The sequence below is a fragment of the Oncorhynchus masou genome, chromosome 14 (genome assembly GCF_036934945.1).
Source record: "Oncorhynchus masou masou isolate Uvic2021 chromosome 14, UVic_Omas_1.1, whole genome shotgun sequence".
Classification (NCBI taxonomy): domain Eukaryota; kingdom Metazoa; phylum Chordata; class Actinopteri; order Salmoniformes; family Salmonidae; genus Oncorhynchus; species Oncorhynchus masou.
The window spans coordinates 9,016,971-9,040,140 of NC_088225.1; the positions used below are offsets into that span (position 1 = coordinate 9,016,971).

General features: G+C 41.0%; 1 protein-coding gene across 1 annotated transcript in view; it reads right to left on the bottom strand.

Annotated features, from left to right (window-relative positions):
• Positions 1–604: 604 nt before the first annotated feature.
• shisa9b (shisa family member 9b) overlaps positions 605–23,170 on the bottom strand; it is a 29,999-nt gene continuing 7,433 nt past the window's right edge. The window contains exons 3-4 of the mRNA XM_064986177.1: positions 10,697–10,855; positions 605–4,717 (exon numbers count right to left, since the gene is read on the bottom strand). Of these exons, the coding sequence (XP_064842249.1) occupies positions 4,299–4,717; positions 10,697–10,855 (578 nt within the window). The 3' untranslated portion in view covers positions 605–4,298. The remainder of the gene's footprint in view (positions 4,718–10,696; positions 10,856–23,170) is intronic.

Genomic DNA, 23,170 nt, shown 5'->3' on the forward strand with positions numbered 1-23,170 from the left:
GATAGTGCCTCTAAAGTACCTGTAAAGACCTTCTGTTTGAGCAAACATTTAATGTGGCGCTGATACCATCGCCTCGCTGCTGATGGATGGTGTCGAAGGAGAACAATCTCCATAGAAAGGTCAGCAGAGTTTGTATATCAATAAAAACGTCCAGGGACAGATTGGGCTTTAATGAAGAGCCATCTCAACATGAAGAGAAAGGCAGGGCTCTTCTCCTGCTGATAGATGAGCTAACAGGGCTGCTAAATGATCACACTAGACAGCCAGGTTAACTCTCACTACAGGGAACAAGGCGTGGCGTAGGACGACTGGGGTTTTATTAGCTAAGTTGAATGAATGGGAACACAATCAGTCTAGACTGAATGGCTGCAAGTGGATGCTGTTCAAAGGAATTTCTGCAAGTTTACGATGATCTATGCAGCCTCCTGTATGTTCACTAGAAATGTTGACTGGATGAATGACCGATTGGGTTCTAACCTGGGTCTCCTTTGCGTTGGGTGACACAAGTGTTAGCCCTCTAAGCTAAAGCCTAATCATAGTAAGATCAAGAGAAATGCAACATTCAAATATGCAACCATGGATATACTGTACCTCACCACAAAAATCTTGAGAAGAAACAGATTTATTGTAAATATGATTTTAGATGTGTACAATACAATGGAGTTTCCGCTTCCCAACTTGCACATACATTTATGACAAGTAATATTTCATTTTGTTAGGATACAAAATCAGTTGTGCTTCACGAATAACATGATCCACTGACAAAGAGCACCATCGTCTTCCCACTCTAAAGGTTGGAACCAAGACCACTAGCTGCATCATGAATGCAATTCAGCCTCAGCCAGGGGCACAATTTAGTTCAATGAGGATTAGGTAGAGAATGTTTTTATTTAGATTGAGAAATTAGTTTGGATGTAAATAGTTAAATAATTTCATAGGACATGATTTAGATGGCCATTGTCAATGGCCATTGTGCTATTACTTTACAGTATGTCATTATGTATGTCATTATGTAGCATGATGACCAGTCAGCTGGAATGTTCAACTACACGTCATGTACATGTTTTATGCTATTATATCAGTGGAAGCTATTTGCGTGAGGGAGTTATACTTCACTACTACACATATAAGTGTTACTCTAGGTTCCCTCCATGACTGGAACAGCATAATAGGTGCACTCTATCTACAATCAATGGAGCTGTGGACTTTTGCACATGTCTTAACACTGAGAAACCAGATACATTTTCTGGTGATTATAGTTTTTTTTAAATGAACTCTTGTTGGATATGATATTGATATTGAGAGGGTCCTTTGAAGTGGAACAGTGATTTCATATCATGCTATACGGTATAATATTATGCATCAATCTGTTCCTAGACCAGTCAGTATTTGGACAATTAAATCAGGTGCACATTTCATTTGGACACAAGGCACAGACTTATTCTATGGCCCTACCAAAACATCACCGTAACTATGTACTGTACAGCCATACTAAATATGTCTCTATATTTATGACCTAAAGAATCAGCCCTTTTGCAGTCAATGCAAATTTGCAGTATTTTTCCTTACCATTTTCATTGTTGGACATTGTTTTGTATAGACAAATGTAATACACAAATATGCATCCATTTTCTTGCATCACATCATTGGTATTCTGAAGTCTTCTGTCTTATTGGTGCAAATGTTGAACTGATATGCGTTGTATATATGCCAAAATCTGCATATATGACGAGTCTAGTCTAGAAAATTCTCCATACAAGTGTCTTGTGTGATGAAACAACAATACAACGTGTTGCAGTTTGTGTGACTGTGAGTTTCGTCATGCAATAGCAAAATAAAGATTTGAACATATTTATTATGAGAAATGAGATGGTGCGTTGGTTGTTAGCATATTGCAGCAATCTACAGTGGTGCATTACGTTTCACTGACAATGTGATAACACACTCAAAACATATAGTTGTGTGCCTGACTATACAATACATACAGTATCTGGTTCAAATGTGGTTAAAAATACAAGCACGGATTGTATAGTAGGCCTTAGCCAATCAGTATCGAGGATTGTTCCCTTAGTCTAGTTCTTCGTACTGTACCAACCACAAAATAAAAATACTTTTTGTCCGCCTCTAATGCTTTCCAAAGTTCTAAAAGTAGAGAATGTGACTCACGGCTATTCTTACCCGATCTCATGTGGTGAGTAAGAGAATGAACGACAAGCTGCTGGCTGTCACTCCTCCAGCCATTAGAGCCACTTTGTCACTGGCAGACAGACTAATGGACAGTTGAAAGCCATGGAAAGTTGAGAGGCATGATTAAGACATGCGGACAAAGTGTGGGCTGCTCTTGAATCAGTGGGCAGTGACAAACGCAACACATGGCAAATTGCATCAGAAGCCCTTTATTTAAAACGCTTTTTTTGGTAAGTGTGGCATGCTAATGCACTGTGCCGCTCGTGTGGGCTCCCAAGAATGGAGTGTTGGGAGAAAAATGTACTATTTTTCATCTGATGACACACAACTAGCCCAATGGAAAAGACAGGCACATCTTGACCTGTGTGTTTGTACATGGGTACTCCCAGGTGTTTTAGTAGGCTCCTCCAGATATTCAAAATGAACACATTTTATTTTTATGTGTATATCTTATAAAGTTGATGAAACTGTAGATTTTCTTTTTTTTTTAAATAATAATAAGAAAAATAGGGAATCCATTTTTTCAAAACAATTATTAGTACATAACGTATTGCAATTTCTATTTTACAGAAAGCTAGTTTGATTTGTGCATGCAATGACATCAACTCATGGTGATTTCAGAGGACCTTCTCTGTCTTAATTCAGGGCTTGATCTCATACTAAATGGAATCCATCCACTCTATTTACCCAGGCTGTACCTTTTTATGGCTGTTTCAGGAACATCCACTACCCTTTAACATCTCTCTGCGTAGCCGTAAAGGAGCCCTCAGTAGTTTTCTACTGCCACAACAGTCTGAGATGGCTGAGAGCCTGGCTCTAGGCCATGTAATGATTTGGTAGTATTGATGGAGGTGGGTCAGAAACAGGCACCACTGCACAACATTAATCCCATGCTAATCAATTTGGGAATTATCATAAATATATGGGCAATATATTCACAAATGTATTGGCAGTGACGTTACATGTATGGAAAGGACACAATTCCTTCTGTGTTTTCTCTATCATTGTTCTAAGGTACCAAGGTAAACACACACACACACACACACACACACAATACATTGTCGAATGGAAACAGAAATAAAGAACGTGAAATGACAGATGAAACTCACCGTTTTCAACTGACAGTTGTGGACCTGTTTGCAAGATGAAGACATTTAAGTCAATTCCACACCTTAGACAATGGTTTATAAGACGAGCTCTTTGATTTGAACAGTATTTCATAGTTTTCTCAGAGAAAGGCACAGCCCTAACACCAGAGAGAGCAGAGTAGGGTGTGTGTAACGTGGTGGCTACAGAACTGGTTTGGTGCAGTCTCATCCACCTCATGCCCTGTAGTTTCTGAATGAGAATATACAGTCCATATCTGAAATTGTCACTGTTTCCCGATAGATGGAATCATGAGCCCGAGGTTCCCGAGCATGAGCATTACCAACAAGTCCCCCCCACAGTATATACACTACACAACATCTGAGGAAATGTCAATCAATGTTGAGGAGAACAATGTATCCCTTTACTATCGGCTGCTCCACTCCTCTGCTCCACTGCGTCTAGATCTAAACCTACTGGCTTATCCGCGGCGGATTCAGTGGAAACTACATGAGATGATACACATTTTCAGGCCCTTTGAGATCTCAGTTAATACTGACAATAGGAAAAGTCTATTGCCACTGGGCTTTTGTCCAGTTCCAGTCTCTTCCACCACTGCATGGCTCCAGACTCATCCTGGCTAACCTGTCCATCGGAGGTCAATCATTACTATGCTCTGCTCACTGATGTTATTAGTCTGACTTGCAGTATATGATTTGTTTGTATTAGTTGCAATATAATCACCAATACAGTGATGACCGAAACCTTGGAGGTTTGGAGTATGTTGTTGTGGTCACTCTCCCCCCACTGGCAGGAGTCCCACGCATGCCTGTCACATGCACAGTCAGCCACACGCATTAGTTGACACAGAGCACTCAATCCAGGACCGCTGTTCTACTTCAGCCTCTACAGCAACCTTCTGACCAGCTCTCTCTCTCTCGCGCTCTCTCTCTCTCGCTCTCGCGCTCTCTCTCTTTCTTCCAGCTGGGGTTATAGTGGTTATGGTGGTGGGGTGGGCTCTCAGATCAGACAGTCACTTCTGTCTTGCTGTTGCTGACAAAGTAGGGCTGCGGGGGCATGTAGTGCTGGCTGCGCGAGGTGCTGTGCATCTCGTTCACCTGCTCTATGGTGCAGTGTTTCTTAGTGCCGTGGCTCTGCCGGCGGCCCACCGTCTCTGAGCCGTCCCAGTTCTTCTGCATCCCCGGGTTGGCGATGGTGTTGGAGCCATAGGCCAGGGTATGGGAGCTGCTGCTGTGGCTGCTGTGGCCCTTGGTGCTTTTGGACTTGTGTCCGTTCTGCTTTAGGGAAGGCTGTAAGGGAGGGCTGTAGGGGTTGCTGGGCTCCTGCTCTATGCGATGCATCGGGTGCATAGGGAGACTGCCCTTGGCTGCCATCTCTACCATGTGCCGCCGGTTGGTGTAGAAGTTGTCATTAACCTTCTCCGCTGGAAACAGACATACACACATACACAAGAGCAAAAAAAAACATCAATGGAAAAAATATTGGAATGACAGCCATTTTGTTAATGTCATGCACAGACAATAGCAAATGTTCAGGTCTTTGCTTTGGTAACATTTATTTAGATTAGTTGAGATATTGAAGTATTTGAGGATTTTGGACTGTTTCCAAATCGATATTTATGTACATGCCATAATAATCCTAAACAGGGATAGATTACATATTGTCACGTGGGGTGAGGAACAGTTGAGAAAGCTAAAGGTTTTTTAAAGGATACTGAGGTGAATAGTACATTTTGCCTGAGCCGTGTTGAATGTTGTTGATATGTCTTGTATATCATCATGCCATTTGAATTTAAATGTAAATGGTTTTCCCAACAATGCCATTATCATCTGGAAACATGCAGGCTTTAGCTAATAGTAAACAACCCCCTCCAGACTGGTTGGGGAGTTTGCTCTTTTCAAAGCTGGCTGTGTGCACAGTTGTATTGTAATATGCAAATTAATATGTCCCTGAGCATTCTGGAATGTTTACTTGATTTCTATAGTATATTTGATATATCCTTTAACTATCGGACATAATTTGCCCATAACAGCCACTGACAATGTTACATGGTGTCATTTGACATGTCCAGTCTGGTGTAGACCTGTTCTGAAAACATTATCCCCTCACTAATTGTGGAGCAACGCCATACTCTACAGCGTTAGTCATTTCCCTGTGTGACATTTCAGACTTTCTAATTAAATGTCCTGCCGGTGACCTTCAATCTGTTATGATACCCTGGTGGGCGGAGGGAGAGGCAGACGGCCTCAGCCTCAATGTTCTGGATCGGACAACGCCATATTAGAGTGAGACTCGTCTCAAACAAGAGAGGAGCAGTACAGAGCTCCCTCTGCACAATGTGCTTTCATAGCGTACACATCAATGGCCCACAGCTTAATACACATCAGAGAATCAGAGAGCAGGGAGGAGACCACATTGGTTCATATAGACTCAACCCAAACAGTTTAATAAGTTTCCCCATCGGCACTCATTCCTCTGTTCTCCCTCCCATCCCCTAGTCACCGGGCAGCTCTCATTAGATACACTACCATTCAAAAGTGTGGGGTCACTTAGAAATGTCCTTGTTTTTGAAAGAAAAGCACACTTTCTGTCCATTAAAATAACAGAAAATGGATCAGAAATACAGTGTAGACATTGCTAATGTTGTAAATGACTATTGTAGCTGGAAACGGCAGATTTTTTATGGAATATCTACATAGGCTTGCAGAGGCCCATTGCCAGCAACCATCACTCCTGTGTTCCAATGGCACATTGTGTTTGCTAATCCAAGTTTATTACTTTAAAAAGGCTAATTGATCATTAGGAAACCATTTTGCAATTATATTAGCACAGCTGAAAACTGTTGTACTGATTAAAGAAGCAATAAAACTGGCCTTCTTTAGACTAGTTGAGTATCTGGAGCATCAGCATTTGTGGGTTCAATTACAGGCTCAAAATGGCCAGAAACAACGAGTTTTCTTCTGAAATTCATCAGTCTATTCTTGTTCTGAGAAATGAAGGCTATTCCATGTGAGAAATTGGCAAGAAACTGAAGATCTCGTACAACGCTGTGTACTACTCCCTTCACAGAACAGCGCAAACTGTCTCGAACCAGAATAGAAAGAGGAGTGGGAGGCCCCGGTGCACAACTGAGCAAGAGGAGTACTCACAAGTCCTCAACTTGTAGCTTCATTAAATAGTACCCACAAAACACCAGTCTCAACGTCAACAATGAAGAGGCGACTCCGGGATGCTGGCCTTCTAAGTAGAGTTCCTCTGTCCAGTGTCTATGTTCTTTTGCCCATCTTAATCTTTTATTTTTATTGGCCAGTGTGAGATATGGGTTTTTCTTTGCAACTCTGCCTAGAAGGCCAGCATCTCAGAGTCGCCTCTTCACTGTTGACGTTGAGTCTGGTGTTTTGCGGGTACTATTTAATGATGCTGCCATTTTGAGCCTGTAATCAAACTCACAAATGCTGATGCTCCAGATATACTCAACTAGTCTAAAGAAGGCCAGTTTTATTGCTTCTTTAATGAGGACAACAGTTTTCAGCTGTGCTAACATAATTGCAAAAGGGTTTCCTAATGACAAATTATGTGCTTTTCTTTCAAAAACAAGGACATTTCTAAGTGACCCCAAACTTTTGAATGTTAGTGTATGTTTCACCACAGTCTTTGTATCCCCTAATGATCCGTCTGCAGCTTGACGCCTCTTCACTAGATAAGCATCAGTCAGAGAAGTTTCATCTGATTGTCTATGATGTCACAGAGAGAATCTGGTGAATGTTCCACATGCCCGCCGCCACACCATCCTCTGTGGGATTGTGCCTCTTCAACTCTGACAGCTGCCATCTCATCCAGCCCCATTTATGGCGAAGGGCTTTGAAGTTCCTTTAGTTGAATCGGGCCGAATCCATAAAGAGACCCCTGTTTAATTAGGGTGATAAACACTATCAAATATGTCTCCATCACTTCTTTTAATTCCCCATCAGAAGCAGAGCTGGTTTCTGATGACTGTCTCTCTGGTTTATTAATCAGAGCGTTTATCAGCTCTGCTTGCTCACGCGCCTGTTTCTTCTATTGGTCTACGGAGAAAATGACTGACTGTTTGAGCATCAATCATTGTAAAAAAAAAAACCTTAGAGATAAAGTCAACATGCTTAGACATTGCTTGCCTGTGAGCCTAATTAATCATTCCCTTTTTCTAAATTTCAGAGGCATTAGTTCAGCACCATGGCATTTTGCTTCAAATGGAGAGGCAAAGATAACAGGGAATGTCTCTGACATAACTACATGACGAGGAAATCCACAATATCCCCTGGCACACGACAGCCATACATAAATTAGAATCCCAATCTAATTCACTGTCTATGGCATACACACAATACTGAACTTGCAGAGATCTTCATGTAGACTTGTATCCTAAATGAATGCATCAAAGAGAAGGCTGCTTGCAGAATTGTCATGTTCAACTCAATTATAATTACAGCTTTTTTGGAGAATGGCATGAGAAATAATTAGCCTAGTGTTTACAGCCAGAAGAGCGGCAGGCAGATCCAAAATGTCTTCAGACACCTCCCTGATAGGGCTCCCGCTCCTTTTATAAGTTAGCCAGTTCAGATTGTAAATGTCTGTGAAAAATCCAATTCTGTGACCTTACAAAATCACTGGGTGGACAGCGGGAGAGAATAATTGATTGCTAGATTTTGGTTGATCATTTCCCAAACCTTGGATTTAGCACTCAGGGAATTGAGAAGTGAGGCATAAGACACATTGCAGTAAATAATGCTTTTCCCCGGTGCAAGGGGTTGGTCAAGCTGTGATGTTTAATTTGTTATGGTTTCCCTCTCAGAATGTTATAGAAAATCTATTTTCCAATATAATGTTGAAGGATAACTGAAGAGACATGGTTTCATGATCCTAATATCAGTTCTGTGGTCAATACGATCTGACTCTCAATGTAGACCTTCACTAGTTGATTTTGGTACTGTAACAGTGACTGTCCAACATTTCACAAGGTTCCTCATTCATGATTTGCAGCAGCAAAACTATAGGTGATAGAGAACTTTCTTTCTTTTTTAACGGTTTTCATTGCCGCCTAAGAGCAACAAAGGCAAAACAATGGACAAGCCTTGAGACATGAAATTTGAGAGACAAATCACTTTCAGGCTATTGTCTACTTTTAGGCTATTGTCCTCCCTTTCTGAAAGGCAAAATTCCACATCTGTTTTTCTTTAAATGGAAAGTGTCACATAAACAGTGTCTCTCAGTAAGTAACCATACAGCATGCTAGGATGGAGACGGAGACCAGGCTAACTGATAATTCCAGCAGGCAGCAGAACATATCTACACTAGCTGCTTGTTTTTTTTTTTTTGCTCATCATTTGAGATCTCCATTGTGTTAATTAGCCCACATTTAATCATGTCATTTGAGTGTGATTACATGGAAGTTCGACAATTCAGAGGCATATGCTCATTTGAGATCTCGGCTGATATTTATAATCCTCACGTCCTCTTTTATGAGAGAGATGCCTTCAATTTAACAGGTGGCCAAATAAATACTGTACCCTTCCCATCCATTTCAGTTGAATGGTTTCCCTTTCTCACATACTATAGGTGTGCATGGCGTGTGCAGTACCAGTTAAAAGTTTGGACACATCTATTCATTAAACAGGTTTTCTTTATTTTTTTACTATTTTCTACATTGTAGAATAATAGTGAAGACATCAAAACTATGAAATAACACATGAATCATGTAGTAACCAAAAAATAAGAATGGTGCCTGAGAGGATGGCTGCCTTTTTATTGGCTCTTAACCAACCATGCTATTTTGTTTGTTTTTAAGCATTTCAATCTAAGGTGTAGACCTGTTGTATTCGGCGCATGTGACAAATAAAATGAATTAGATTTGATTTGAAAAGTGTTCAACAAATCAAAATATATTTTAGATTTTAGATTCTTCAAAGCAGCCACCCTTTGTCTTGATGACAGCTTTGCACACGCTTGGCATTCTCTCAACCAGCTTAATGAGGAATTATTTTCTAACAGTCTTGAAGAAGTTCCCACATATGCTGAGCACTTGTTGTCTGCTTTTCCTTCACTCTGCGGTTCAAATCATCCCAAACCGTCTAAATTGGGTTGAGGTCGGGTGATTGTGGAGGCCAGGTCATCTGATGCAGCACTCCATCACTCTCCTTGGTCAAATAGCCTTTACACAGCCTGGAGGTCTGTTTTGGGTCATTGTCCTGTTGAAAAACTGCTGATAGTCCCACTAAGCGCAAACCAGATGGGATGGCGTATCGCTGCAGAATTCTGTGGTCGCCATGCTGGTTAAGTGTGCATTGAATTTTAAATAAATCACCGACAGAGTCACCAGCAAAGCACCCCACACCATCACTCCTCCTCCATGCTTCACGGTGGGAACCACACAGGCGGAGATCATCACCTACTCTGCGTATCACAAATACATGGTGGTTGGAATCAAAAACCTCACATTTGGACTCATCAGACCAAAGGACAGATTTCCATTGGTCTAATGTCCATTGCTCGTGTTTCTTGGTCCAAGCAAGTCTCTTCTTATTATTGGTGTCCTTTAGTAGTGGTTTCTTTGCAGCAATTCAACCATGAAGGCCTGATTCACGCAGTCTCCTCTGAACAGTTGATGTTGAGACGTGTCTGTTACTTGAACTCTTGCGAAGCATTTATTTAGGCTGCAATCTGAGGTGCAGTTAAGTCTAATAAACTAATGCTCTGCAGCAGAGGTAACCCTGGGTCTTCCTTTCCTGTGGCGGTCCACATTCATCATAGCACTTGATGGTTTTTGCGACTGCACTTGAAGAAGCTTTCAAAGTTCTTGAAATTTTCCAGATTGACTTACCTTCATGTTTTAAATTGTAATGATGGACTGTCATTTCTCTTTGCTTACTTGAGCTGTTCTTGCCATATGGTATTTTACCAAATAGGGCTATCATCTGTATACCACCCCTACCTTGTCACAACACAACTAATTGTCTCAAATGCATTAAGGAAAGAAATTCCACAAATTAACATTTAACAAGACACACCTGTTAATTGAAATGCATTCCAGGTGACTACCTCATGAAGCTGGTTGAGAGAATGCCAAGAGTGTGAAAAAATGTCAAGGCAAAGGGTTTGAAGAATCTCAAATATAAAATATATTTTGATTTGTTTAAATTTTTTTCGATTACTCCAAAGGTTTCACTGGTTCTTATATTGTACTGTGAAATATATGCATTTCATTAGATTTGAAATTATGATTAAATTATATATTACCCCTTTTGATTAGCTGATGAAATCTGATTAGCTATTTTGATTATGAAGTTAATCAGAGAAGCAGCTCAGCGCTTATTCCTGTATTCCCATATCTGCAGATCTTAAAATGAGAAATAAGTGTGTCTCTTACCGACAGCCTTGAGGGAGGCGTACTTATTGAGCTCTTTCCCAGGTTGCTGTTGCTCATAGGGGCTAGGGATCTGTCCCAGGGAAGGGTAGGGGTGGGGAGGAGACCCTAAGCCTGGCATTAGTGATGATCCTGGACCCACACTGTTCATCTGGTTAGCCTCTGTAGGGAGAGAAAGATGGCAGAGAGAGAGAGATGTCAGTCTGGCAGAAAAAGTAAAAAATGTCATTAAATATTGATGTTCCATCTGAGTGATTCAGATTATGCGCCCATATAAATGCTACAATGTAGTTAGCAAATTTGATTGTGCACTGTTGTATTGTTTTCCCACTTAAGCGAGGCAATATTTTTTACCTTTTACTGCAGTGGGCTAAAATCCGGGTCACACAGTGTTTCTTGGTAGTCTTAAACATATCTACTTTGAAACCTCACTCATATGGCTATGGGCTTAAAAAAATAAAACACCATGTCATATATAGTTGAAATGTATTACATTTTGAGTTGGCATCCCAATATTACACTTTATATACATCACATTAGACCATTGACATATAAACACCAGATTTTTGGTTACTTAAAAAAAAAAATGTTTATAGATTTTGAAATTATGAAAAATATGAATAGCATTCCACCCATGAGGCCACTAGCTAGTTTGGCTGCATGAAAGGGCTATCAGCAGTATTTTTGAAATCAGTGATTCTTCCTTCCTGTCAGTGGTGAGATGTAAGAGCTAGTGTCTCCCAAGAAAGCTGTGGAAGTCGAGACCTGATAGTGTAAGCTGCCTACGTGGGGTCTATCTCATTGACCTGCCAACACAATTGTTATATTCTCTTCATGTTAGCCCCGGGATACAAATCATTAACCGTCCATCGCTCCGAGCTAGATGGCCCTCTAGCCAGCTCACTGTGCTAATCCTCTCCCAATCGAATTTCTTTGGTTTCCTCCAACCAAGTCTCAGCCAAAACCAACAGCAGTGTAGCTCAGCCCCCAGCTGATATGTCTCTCAATAGGCCTGATAGAAATCAATTTGACGGATGGATAAGAATGGACAGAGGTAATTGTTTCAGATCCTTGGTAACATTGCACCCTGTGCTGGTTGGCCCTCCCTGGGGACTCAGTTGGAGAGAGAGCGTGTGATGACTGCTCTTTATAAAATGGTACTAATCCAGCATCCAGCATGCAGACATCTGCTTAATTGAGGAGAGCATGGAACCATGGCAAATTGGCTGGCCCCCTGCCTGCTGGCATGGCAGAGCAACCAGATGTTGTGGGCATCATTTTCAACTGGCACCGCAGGACCCAATGGAGACCAGGAGACAGCAGACTGCACCCACGCCCAGGTGTCAGTTTGGGGGATGGTGAACCTTAATAACTCCTGGAATACTACAGTAGCTATCTACAGTAGAATATCAATAATGTAAAGTTAACTAATATTGATATTGTGTGTAATAGCAGAGTTCCAACAAATGCATTCCCCCAGTTTGGCTGTAGCAGTTACTGATTAGTCAAGGTAATACTGTACATCCATTCAGTTGTATCCGTATTCATGTTGCACATGTAAACATAACTCTCTTCCATGACTCATGTCCACAGCCCAATGTGAGGAACAATACCAGGACCTTGAGAGAGTAGAGTCATTGTAGTAGACATTGTAAGTGCCCATAAACTGCTGCTTGGGCATGTTTGGAACACTAATGAGTTTTCAAAGTACAAGCAATCTGTTGAGCAGCGGATTGAACCTATGGCACGAAATGCTGTTAGTAACAATAGCTTCCTATGTATGACCACACATTCAACAAGTTAAATAGAATGGTCCAGCACTGCTTGAAGTTCTGGATTCATTTGAAGGCTACTACAAATTGTAAATAACACCTGTTAGAAAAATGGAAAATAATGATCTGACTTCTTATGGGCCCTGTGTGTGTTATTCTTAGGTATCCTGTTTGTGTTTGTGTGTGTGTGTGTGTGTGTGTGTGTGTGTGTGTGTGTGTGTGTGTATCCTATGTTCTTTTCTCTCCTTCTCTCCTCACAGATGGCAATCATCACTCCCCAATCAGTGACCAATCAATCATCAATCAGAAGACACACCTCCTATTGCCATTACTCTATCACATCCCCTTTCCCTTGGTTTAAAAACCCTGTCCCATGTTTCCTCTAGAGCTCAATCTCTCTGTCAATCTCTCTATGTCATACAATCTCTCGGGAGTTCTCTTGTTTGTTTTAGCACCTCCATATCACCTTGTCCCTGTCAGGATTTGGCCAGGGTTGTTCCAGTTGTTGGTCACTAGATGCCCCCATTGTGCTTTTTGTCCTTATGTTTTTCCCTTGTTCCCCATTATTATTTGCACCTGTGTCTCGTTTCCCCTGAGTGTATTTAAACCCTTAGTTTCCCTCTGTTCTGTGCTCTGTGTTTGTATGTTAGCACCCTGCCCTAGTGTTCTGTGTGCTCTTGTCGATTCCGGGTGACGTTCTTGTGGTATTCTGTTTTTTGTTTTTGTTTATTTTTGGTGAGTTTCTTTTGAGTTCTTTTGTGTTTTACCTACCACCTTTTGGATTTGCCATTTTTGTATTTTAGGATTTTTTCTTTATTAAATACACCGTCTTAAGTACTGCTGTGTCTGCCTCATCTTCTGGGTTCTGCTGTCTATTCGTGGCTCAGTTGGTTAAGTGACTGTTTCTCACTCCGGAGACCCAGGTTCGAAACCGGGTCCTGACAGTCCCCACCTGTGATGATTGTTTTTGTTATGGTGTTTGATGGTGGGAAAAGGGGGAACCAAGACATACATGGGCATACATTACCCGTAGGAATACTTTGTATAAAAACACTAGTTAGAACTGGGCAGACCACCCACTGTATTTTTGGTTAGTTAGTTAGCTGTTGGTGATGTAGGCTAGTCTAGCTTAGGGGTGTTTTTGGATACTTATTGTTTCCTTCCTTGGGTCCAGCTCAGCCCCTTTTCCTGCCCCCCCCCCTGAGTGTTTGACGGTAATTTAGTTGTCTGTGATTATTTGGTTCTCACTCTTACTTTTTCACTATTATAATTTGCATGAGTTATGTTACGGGTCTCGTTACCATCCCCCCCTAGACTGTCGGGCCAAAAGGGATTCGTAACAGTAACATACAAGCAATATTAAGTAACTGTTTATTATTATTATGATTAATCAAAAGACACAGGTCATTCAGATATTATTTATAGTGAACAAGTATTCATTAAAAAGAGTACACGAAAAGGAGCTACCTTGGCTGTACCTTTTGAGACTGAGATAAATGAAGAACTATAAACGTCTGCTTTAGAAAATAGAGATGAGAACCTCCAGTTCATTACTCATCTCACAGATATGAACGTTCAGTAGTAGAGGAACTGGCAACATTTACTCCAGTGTGAATGCTTTTTTGATATATAGTTGTTGTGTTCTTACTGCGACACAAACCGTAATAAATTATACTCGAAACAGAGATAACGTTGACATGACTTTCTCGTTCAAACTCAAGTTCGAGCACAGTGTGTTCATGCGCAGGCGCAGTACTCAATTAGTATCAATGCTCTAGGTTCCACAATAACAACATACAGTCAGTCGTACCTATGATAAATGCTGTATAGTAGTATCACATATCATACTGAACAATAATTATGGCCAGAATTCAATCATATCTGCAGTGTGACCACCCTCCATTGCTTCCCCAATCATGATGAACAAAACAGGCTGTCAACTTGTATGTCATACATAATAACTGGCCGTGATGAATGGCATATTTGCGGAGGCACACTGAGGCCAATTAACAACTTAACGACTCGTTTGCAAGTCAACAGGTCAACATGTTCTGAGAGCAGATTTCTCTGGCAAGTTTACACGTCGGTAGATTGTCAAAGGGAGGATAAAAAGGTGAAAAGGACATACAATCCCCATTACTTTATGCCCCAAATCTTACCAAGCAGCTCGCATTATAGGATTCACATCTTGATTTAACTGTATGCTACTGTACACACGCATCTCTCTGCTGCACTGATGGTATGAGGGGAGAATACAGACATGACGATCGCTGAGTAGTCAACATCAATGTTTGTATTGATTGAGGTTCATGAGGTTCAATCAAATAAAAATGTCTTATCTGGAAGATCTGTTGCATTATAATACCCCATTTTATTGTTGCCATGCAACATCTAATCGGGCACACACACCACCGTGTGAAAAGCAAAGAGCCTCTTTTGCTCGGTGTCATGTTAGTTAGTCGATAAGGAGGTCAGTGGACGTGGAACCCTGTTTGCCAGTGATGCAACTAGTGCACAATATTCCATTCTAATTAGCTCCACAACTAATATACTAAATACATTTGCATTTACACATTTAACTGAACACGATCATCTGCTTTGGACAGAGGACAATGAGCCGTGAAAGAAATGGATCAAATCAAATCTAGGCAAAAATGGTTCTGTCTGGGACTGAAGACTGATGCCAAGTGGACTGAAATAGATGTTCTGATTTGAAACCGGGTCTTGGTAGCAATGACCATTCGTCAGGGAAGAGATGTCAGCTATCGCTGAAATGTCAGCAGAGCTTTTGTTCTCCTCGTCTTCCCGGCTGGCATGCGATTTGATTGGATTCTAGTCTATTTTTCCCAGACAGTTACTTAATGAATATGCCAGCTTTAGTTACGCATGCTTCCTGGCTCATGACTCAGCAGCAGCCACTGGAAGGTTTCTCTTCTCCAGATGATGAACACAATCATCGCTGGATCTACAGGTCCGAAAGGCTGAAGGCAGCAGCGATGTAAGCAAAGATGTCTAGTCTGACTAGTCTGACAGCCGGGCCAAGAGTGCTGTAGCCAACAGCAGGTCCATTAATCCATTTTGGTTGGAGAGGAAAGAAAAATATGTTTCACGATAAGAAAAGTTGCATGATCTTTCAGAAGTTCAGAACCAAAATGTAGGAATGGACATTTACATTACATTTACATTTAAGTCATTTGGCAGACGCTCTTATCCAGAGCGACTTACGGCATGAAATCAACGTATCCCCGGAAAAAACAGCATCAACTGCAAAATAAAATTGCAGTTCAAAATCAACTTTTGTTTTCATAAAAATAAATGATGAAATTGATCCTCTATGTTTATTTCATGCTTATCCACAGGGGAATAAATGTGAAGAACGGGAAAAGAAACTACCCTAGCAACTTGCCCACCAGATTTGTAACTAAAGGTTCCACGAGGGCTACTGACTATGATAATCAGAAACTTTGGAAATTCTTATGAAATACTGCACTGCCTCCTGGAAACATATTCCCCTGGCTGCACAGTGGTCCCAATAGATACGCTCCAATAGGAGATGGTTCGGAACAACAGGGGAGTAGAGCTTTCAACAGAGGTCTGAAGGGACCCCAGCATGAATGAATGATGATTGTTGAAACATTCCAGTGTATTCTGTGGAAAAAGACAAGGATTTAAAGAGGAAGAGACCATTGCACAGAACTACAAAATACTTTAAAGAGAGGAGAAGATGCTTTTGAATGAAGAATAGGGAAAGTGTTTATTTTCCTTAGCGAGTCCAATTAATATGAAAGAGGATAGTGTAGCAAGAGTTAAAAAGTGGGAGGATAAGGTCAGGGACAGGAGGCGTGAACCAAACATGAAACAACTGTCAGCACCACTTCAAAGGGACTAATGTACTCTCCTCTGCCACTGAAAAATAAGAGATGGTACAAGTTTAACATGATTACTTTTTTTAACAAGTATCAACTTTTAGAGTCCACTATGCCATGGTGCAGCCTCTCCATGATAATAAAAAATATAATAATAGTGAAATAGGCTAATTAGAAGCTCATTTCCCACCGGTCAAATAGATGTTTCCGTGCTGTGCTAATTACTTTGTAAAGGAGCATGAAATTATCTGTGTTGTCTCATTAAAAGACATACAGGGAAGCTTTCCAACTCTTTCACTACAACTGCTAATAGCGGCTCAGGTATGGCTCTGTGACTAGGTGAAAACAATGAGTGGTTTTCAAGAATCATTGTTCTCTGAAATTACCCCACTTCTGGAAATGTGGAAATCTGAAGTTGAAGTACAAGCTGTTACTTTGGCATTGAGCTGCTAATTTAAGGAATAATACATCCGTCCCTCCATTGTCTGTGTACAATGGATAAAATCCCATTTCATCTGCCAGACATTGGTCCTCTTTACACACGATTCCTTCTAAATTACTGGAGTCCCGCTTCAATTCTCTTTCCAACTGTCTGCCACTGGTTAGAAGTGGTCCATTTGTGAAAACTTTTGTAAGGTTAAAGACTCAAAGGTTGTTGCTGGAGAAGTGAATCAACACTACAGACACCGATACCTTCCAAGAACTCATAAAAAATGCAAGAGTTTATTTTGGGAGCTGGATGCTACAATGGGAAGGGCACTCTCATTCACAGGTTATTTCCAATTGGGGAGTGAAAGTCTGCAGAAGGATTAGTCCTAAAACCTCAAATAACATGTACTGTATAATTTATTAGCAATACTTCATCATATTTGATGCACGCTTGTAGTCAGATGATCAGATGATTTGGCATTGCTTTGTTGCATTGAAACATTTGAGATTCAATAAGCATGTACAGAAAATAATATGCATACTTCCAATATACCTACTGCAAGGAATGTGATTTCAATGCTTTGCACAGTTTGTCAGTATTTGATGTTGATTTTCACAAATGAATTTGTCTAGAATAGTCAGTGTGACATTTAACACTGAGCCTCTCGCAGAAACCTACCTCTGCTAGACGGATTTACAGGGTATTAGACAGTGTGCAAGAAGAAAGTCAGTCAGTCACTCTTATTTGCCCTGATGGAAGAAGTCTATATTCCATGTAAATGTGTGTCTAGCCCTTGGCTTTTCTTCTTTATACTCAAAGGTTGGACAAGCTGAGCGATTAATAGCCAGGCCTTGAAGATTGATGAGAAAAACCTTTGACTCACCAGGGTAAAATATGACTTGACAGGTCATTTTATAGGTTGAATTTCCTCAGTTGTAATTTACATAAAATAGGCATATGCAGGGATGGAACATAACCGATCTGGGTGCAGACGATGGCATAAAAACAGTATCTGAATTCCTACAGACTGAGGAAAGCCATTGTCTGTGTAATCCAATCTGACAGGTGGAGCTCACTGTGAGGTAAAGCAGCAGAAGAATCAATACCGCCTCCTCTCTTCTCCTCTCTCGGAGCATTGTTCACTCCTTCTCTGTGCTCTACCTGCTTCCATTACCTTAAATTCATACGCATTCATCAGCTCACCTCTGAAATGTAGCCGACGCTTCCAGACTCGGGAGTGTTATCGAGGGCAACACTTCACTTTGTAAATGTTGATGTTTATGGCTTGATTGGCAAACTAGGTGAACAGGTTTCTCTCCAGAGGCAAGTTTGACTACGCCAACTAAGTAATAGAAACTCCAACTTACAATGGCCTGTCTCCATAGTTCATACATTAACCAGTTGGCAACACCCACATGAGCAACAGTTCATACTCCCATTATTTATCTGCTGTGGGAGAACAGGCTCTGCTGCACTCACATAAAAAGCCGGCATGAAATTAACATTTAATGAATTTATATTCAGGCACTAAGTAAATCTAATGTATAAGCTTTGTCTTGTATTACTGAATGAAATTGACGTTCCCCTATGCTAAGAGTATATTGGATGGACAACACAGTTATTTTGTCAAACGTGTTCATTACAGTGGCACCATTGTGTGTGCTTTATGAATGGATAATTCAGTAAACAGTTAGGTAAAAATACAAGCACAGAATAACAATTTGCAAAAGGTACATTAAATATAGATACAACATATTCACTATTTTGTGCATTAAGATGTGTGTGCTGTGGTCAGGGTGAACTACTTAAAGCCCTACATGATGGTGTGTTTGTGTGCACTATTTGTGATAATGGTACTCTCCATGCCACCAGCTGGGTCAAAGTTGCCTGTGCATGGAAGTGTGTGTTTCATTCATCTGTAGTACAGACACAAATGTGACTTCTACACAATAAATAATATGCCCACAGTAATGCGAAAGCTAATCACTATCTGCTCATCCAAGTGCTTGCATATTGCTATGTGCTACTTATGGTACATTAAATCATTAATTTAGACGAGAGAGAACTTAATTTGTATTCCATTAGTGGGAGTAAACCCTCATCTCACTTTTCAACCTTGTTGTATCAAGCTTCTCTTCTCAGCCTGCGAGCTTGACAAGGTGTTATCATTCATGTCAGGTACCAACAAAGATATAGAACTACAGTATTAGTATGCAGCACCAGTACTTTTAAAGGTTTGGCCCTTAGGCGGAAGCTTAACTATAAAGTGTCTCAAAATGATCACAGCATTCTTTTGTCTAAAACCATTCAACAAGGCAGATATAAAAAGAAAGAGATACAAAATGCCCTGTTAAAAAACAGGCATGTAACTGGAAAGAAAGCTGTTGATTTGTAACCGTTTTCCATTCATTGTAGGTAGTAATCCATTTAAATACAGTTTCTTGTGACACTGTCTTGTGGGGAAAGGGCCTGCCAGACCGTCCGGCCGTGTGTGTTGGCAGCAAGGGAGAACTTTCTTCTCTTCGGCTGGCTGCCTAGAGAGAAAAGAGGCCAAGTGGCCACAGGTGCCCCTTGCTCACACAGGCAGGCCTAGAGGAGAGGGACAGGACAGTGCGTGTGGCCAAGATGGCCCCAGCAGCACACAGGACAGAAGTGGAGTGTAGCCTAGCCGCCAGCCAGCCAGCCACCCACCCAGAGGAGAGGCAACTAGAGGAGAGGGAACTAGAACAAAGCCCTGTCTGTCTGAGAGGATTGTGTCATCTGTGACGCTGACACATGTGAGAACTCTCTCTGGACCATTTCACTCAGTGCCAACCAGGCACCCACAACCCCTGCCATAGAGGCAGTATCCATCCTAGGGAGGCAGCCCAGGCATGGGTACACTTGACAGTGCCAGACATGGCTAGGGGACGAGGAGGGGAACAGGCGCAGGACTGCACCCCATAGACACACCACTCTACCCCCTGCCCAGAAGTGAGTCAAAGAGACAGAAGCAAAACGCCAGGGAGACGATAACCATTTTAGTGGAGCTTTTGTGCAGTCAAAACAACAGCAGTCCTCAACACATATGGGAAGATGGCACAAAGTGTTGTCTCCCGACAATGTATAAGGCTATAATCTCAGGGATATAGCGGACTATATTCTGTATACAGGGTACAGGATTTTATCATGTGTGTCTGAAGGCTTTTTCTGTTGATTGGGAGAAAGGACACTTAGTTGTTCTATTGTAATATCTGTCCGTTATAGCTAGTTGATCAAACGTTACAAATCCATCTGTGCTGCCCTGTTTTACTGAATCTCACATACTACTGCAGCCGAACAAGGGGATTCATCTCCTGAACGCTTACCAACCAATTGAAGAGGGCTCAGTCACATAGCTAGTGCTGCTGTTCCTGCCGGTGCAATTATTTACCTCTCATCTCCAGTTCACAAAATTAGATACTTGTGTCTTTGTTTATCTCGTAACAATATAGTCTCTGTGTGTGCGTGCGTGTGCGTGTGTGTGTGTGTGTGTGTGTGTGTGTGTGTGTGTGTGTGTGTGTGTGTGTGTGTGTGTGTGTGTGTGTGTGTGTGTGTGTGCGCGCGTATATGAAAGCCACACCTTGATGTCCTCAAATACATCAAAACAACAGTGACAGTGATAGATTTTCCTGTGGGCGAAAACAGAGCACTACCCATTTAGTTGCAACCGGATGCCAACCTGCCATGAAAATTGAAATAACATGGGAGGCATGTTGTTGTACAACTGAGGCATTATCTACAAAGAGAGAACTACCAGACCCAGTAGAGATGTAATGCTACTGTACTACAATGACTGAAGGTTGACTGGGTATTACTATGCTGCTCCTGGACTCATGGTCTCCTGGACTAATAAAGTCTGGTGGTTTTGAGGTTGTAAGATGCATGGTTGTGATTGTTTGGGTTTCTATTCTGACAATGACCATTTCTTTCCCCCAAAGCATCCATTTGTTACAAGAAATGTCTGGTCGTCTGTTGACATGAACTACCTCTGTCTTTGCTGACCTAGTAATAATTACAAAAGAGTAATGGAAGAACAGTAATTTTCACAACCACTATGACAAGCATTGTATGGTCAAAAACAGCAATATATTTTTCAGAGGGATGTGTTTCCCATGGTATTGTAGATTGTGGATACTATGATATTCATAATTTAGCTGGGAGTAAACTTAAACACTTACCACTTAAGAGGGGCTTTTTGGGGTCTGATCGGCAGTCCGGTATATGATAAACCTACAGCTTACTTTTAAAATACATTGTTGAACATGGTGTGTTGTTTTAATGTACTGCATAGGGAGGGATTCATGTTAATCTTTTTTCGGATCACATTTTGCTGTAGGCTTAAATGTAGCTTACTAATAGCTGTACTGTGACCCATCAGTGAGGCAGCCATAGGCCACAGCGCTGAAGCTCCCATCCCATCGCTAGCTGCTCCTGAGCCCCTGATTTCCACCACCTACCTGTCAACATGTCGGCTGGCTGGTAATGAACGGATCATTATTCCAGGAGGGGGCACGGAAGAAATAAAGGGGTCTCTGTTTAAAGAATGATTAATTATTCACCTGTCATGGCAGCACCAAGAACGCCTGAATTCATTAAAGTGAATAATAATCATTTCAGCTGAAGGACAAAACTCATCTCGAAGGCATACCGTGAGGTACAGTAGGCTTGATGTTCAGGGCACTATATGCCTGTGACAACCAGGCAGACGTTTTCTGAAAGATACTACCTTGTCCACACATTTCCGTACTCTACTTTGGTGCATTTCGATGTAAGAGGAGAAAGTGGCAGCATTAACCAAAGAAAACGCTTATTCTACAGTTGATGTGCTGAAAACAAAGAACTAAGCTGCCTATTAGGAACGTTCATTAGTATTTCCCTCAAAGCATGATTATTATGATATTTAAGGGTGCCTCAAATGTCTATATGTATAGTTTTCCTCAGGGGAATTTCCCGAGATAAAAGTTTGTTTTTTATCAGTTCAGTCTGAAGTTGAAAGGGGCAGAGAAAAATCCGTGTCGGCACAATTGTGTGAGATTGCCAAGGATACAGGCATTCACAATCCTATAGGAGTTGACAGTGTAACAGCAAACTGCAAGTGTATAATCAGGTCCTTTTGCCACTGTGGGGAAATTAATTCAGTCAGATATATGTATGTATTCTGCCTCTTAAATTAGTGTAATTGAACAACAATCACTTTTTTCTGCTCCTGTCTATTTTATCTACAACAGCAAAAATCCATGGACAGGCCACTTGGTCGTCATACCTTTGTTTCCATGGAGATGTCATGCATATTGGCACCATATGTATTAGTTCCATCATGTGACATAAGGGAATCAGAATGGAAACCACCTGAGCCATATACAGTGTTTTCAGAAAGCGTTCACACCCCTTGACTTTTTCCACATTTTGTTGTGTTACAGCCTGAATTTAAAATTGATTAATATTTTATTTGATATATTAATTACACTTTGTATGGTGTATCAATGTACCCAGTCACTACAAAGATACAGGTGTCCTTCCTAACTCAGTTGACGAAGAGGAAAGAAACCACTCAGGGATTTCACTATGAAATGTACTTTATGTCCTGAATACAAAGCGTTATGCTTGGGGCAAATCCAACACATCACTGAGTACCACTCTTCATATTTTCAAGCATGGTGGAGGCTGCATTATGTTATGAGTATGCTTGTAATCGGTAAAGACAAGGGAGTTTTTGGGGATAAAAATAAATACATGCACAGGCAAAGTCCAAGAGGAAAACTTGGTTCAGTCTGCTTTCCAAAAGACACTGGGAGAAAAATTCACCTTTGAGCAGGACAATAACCTAAAACACAATGCCAAATATACACTGGAGTTACTTACCAATATGACATTGAATGTTCCTGAGGCAGTACAGTTTTGACTTTAATCGGCTTAAAAATCTATGGCAAGACTTGAACATTTCAGTCTAGCCATGTTCAACAACCAACTCGACAGAGCTTGAAGAATTTTAAAAAGAATAATGTGCAAATATTGCACAATCCTGGTGTGCAAAGTTCTTAGAGACTTACCCAGAAAGACTGACAGCTGTAATCGCTACCAAAGGTCATTCTAACATGTATTGTCTCAGGGGAGTGAATACCTATGTAAATGAGATATTTCTGTATTTCATTTTAAAAACATGTTTTCAGTTTGTCATTATGGGGTTTCTGAAGGCTCTGTATAGCATGTATGATCTGAAGCACTGGAAACCACTAACTCTTCTTGTATAAAAGAGGGGACTTTGTATTGTGAATGTCAAAGTGCTTAAAAATAAATCATAGCCATGGTCTAATCATAACACAGTTCTTTCATAATCAATTAAAGGTCTGACGAGGGTTAATGAACGTTTCAAAATTGGTCTTTGAAA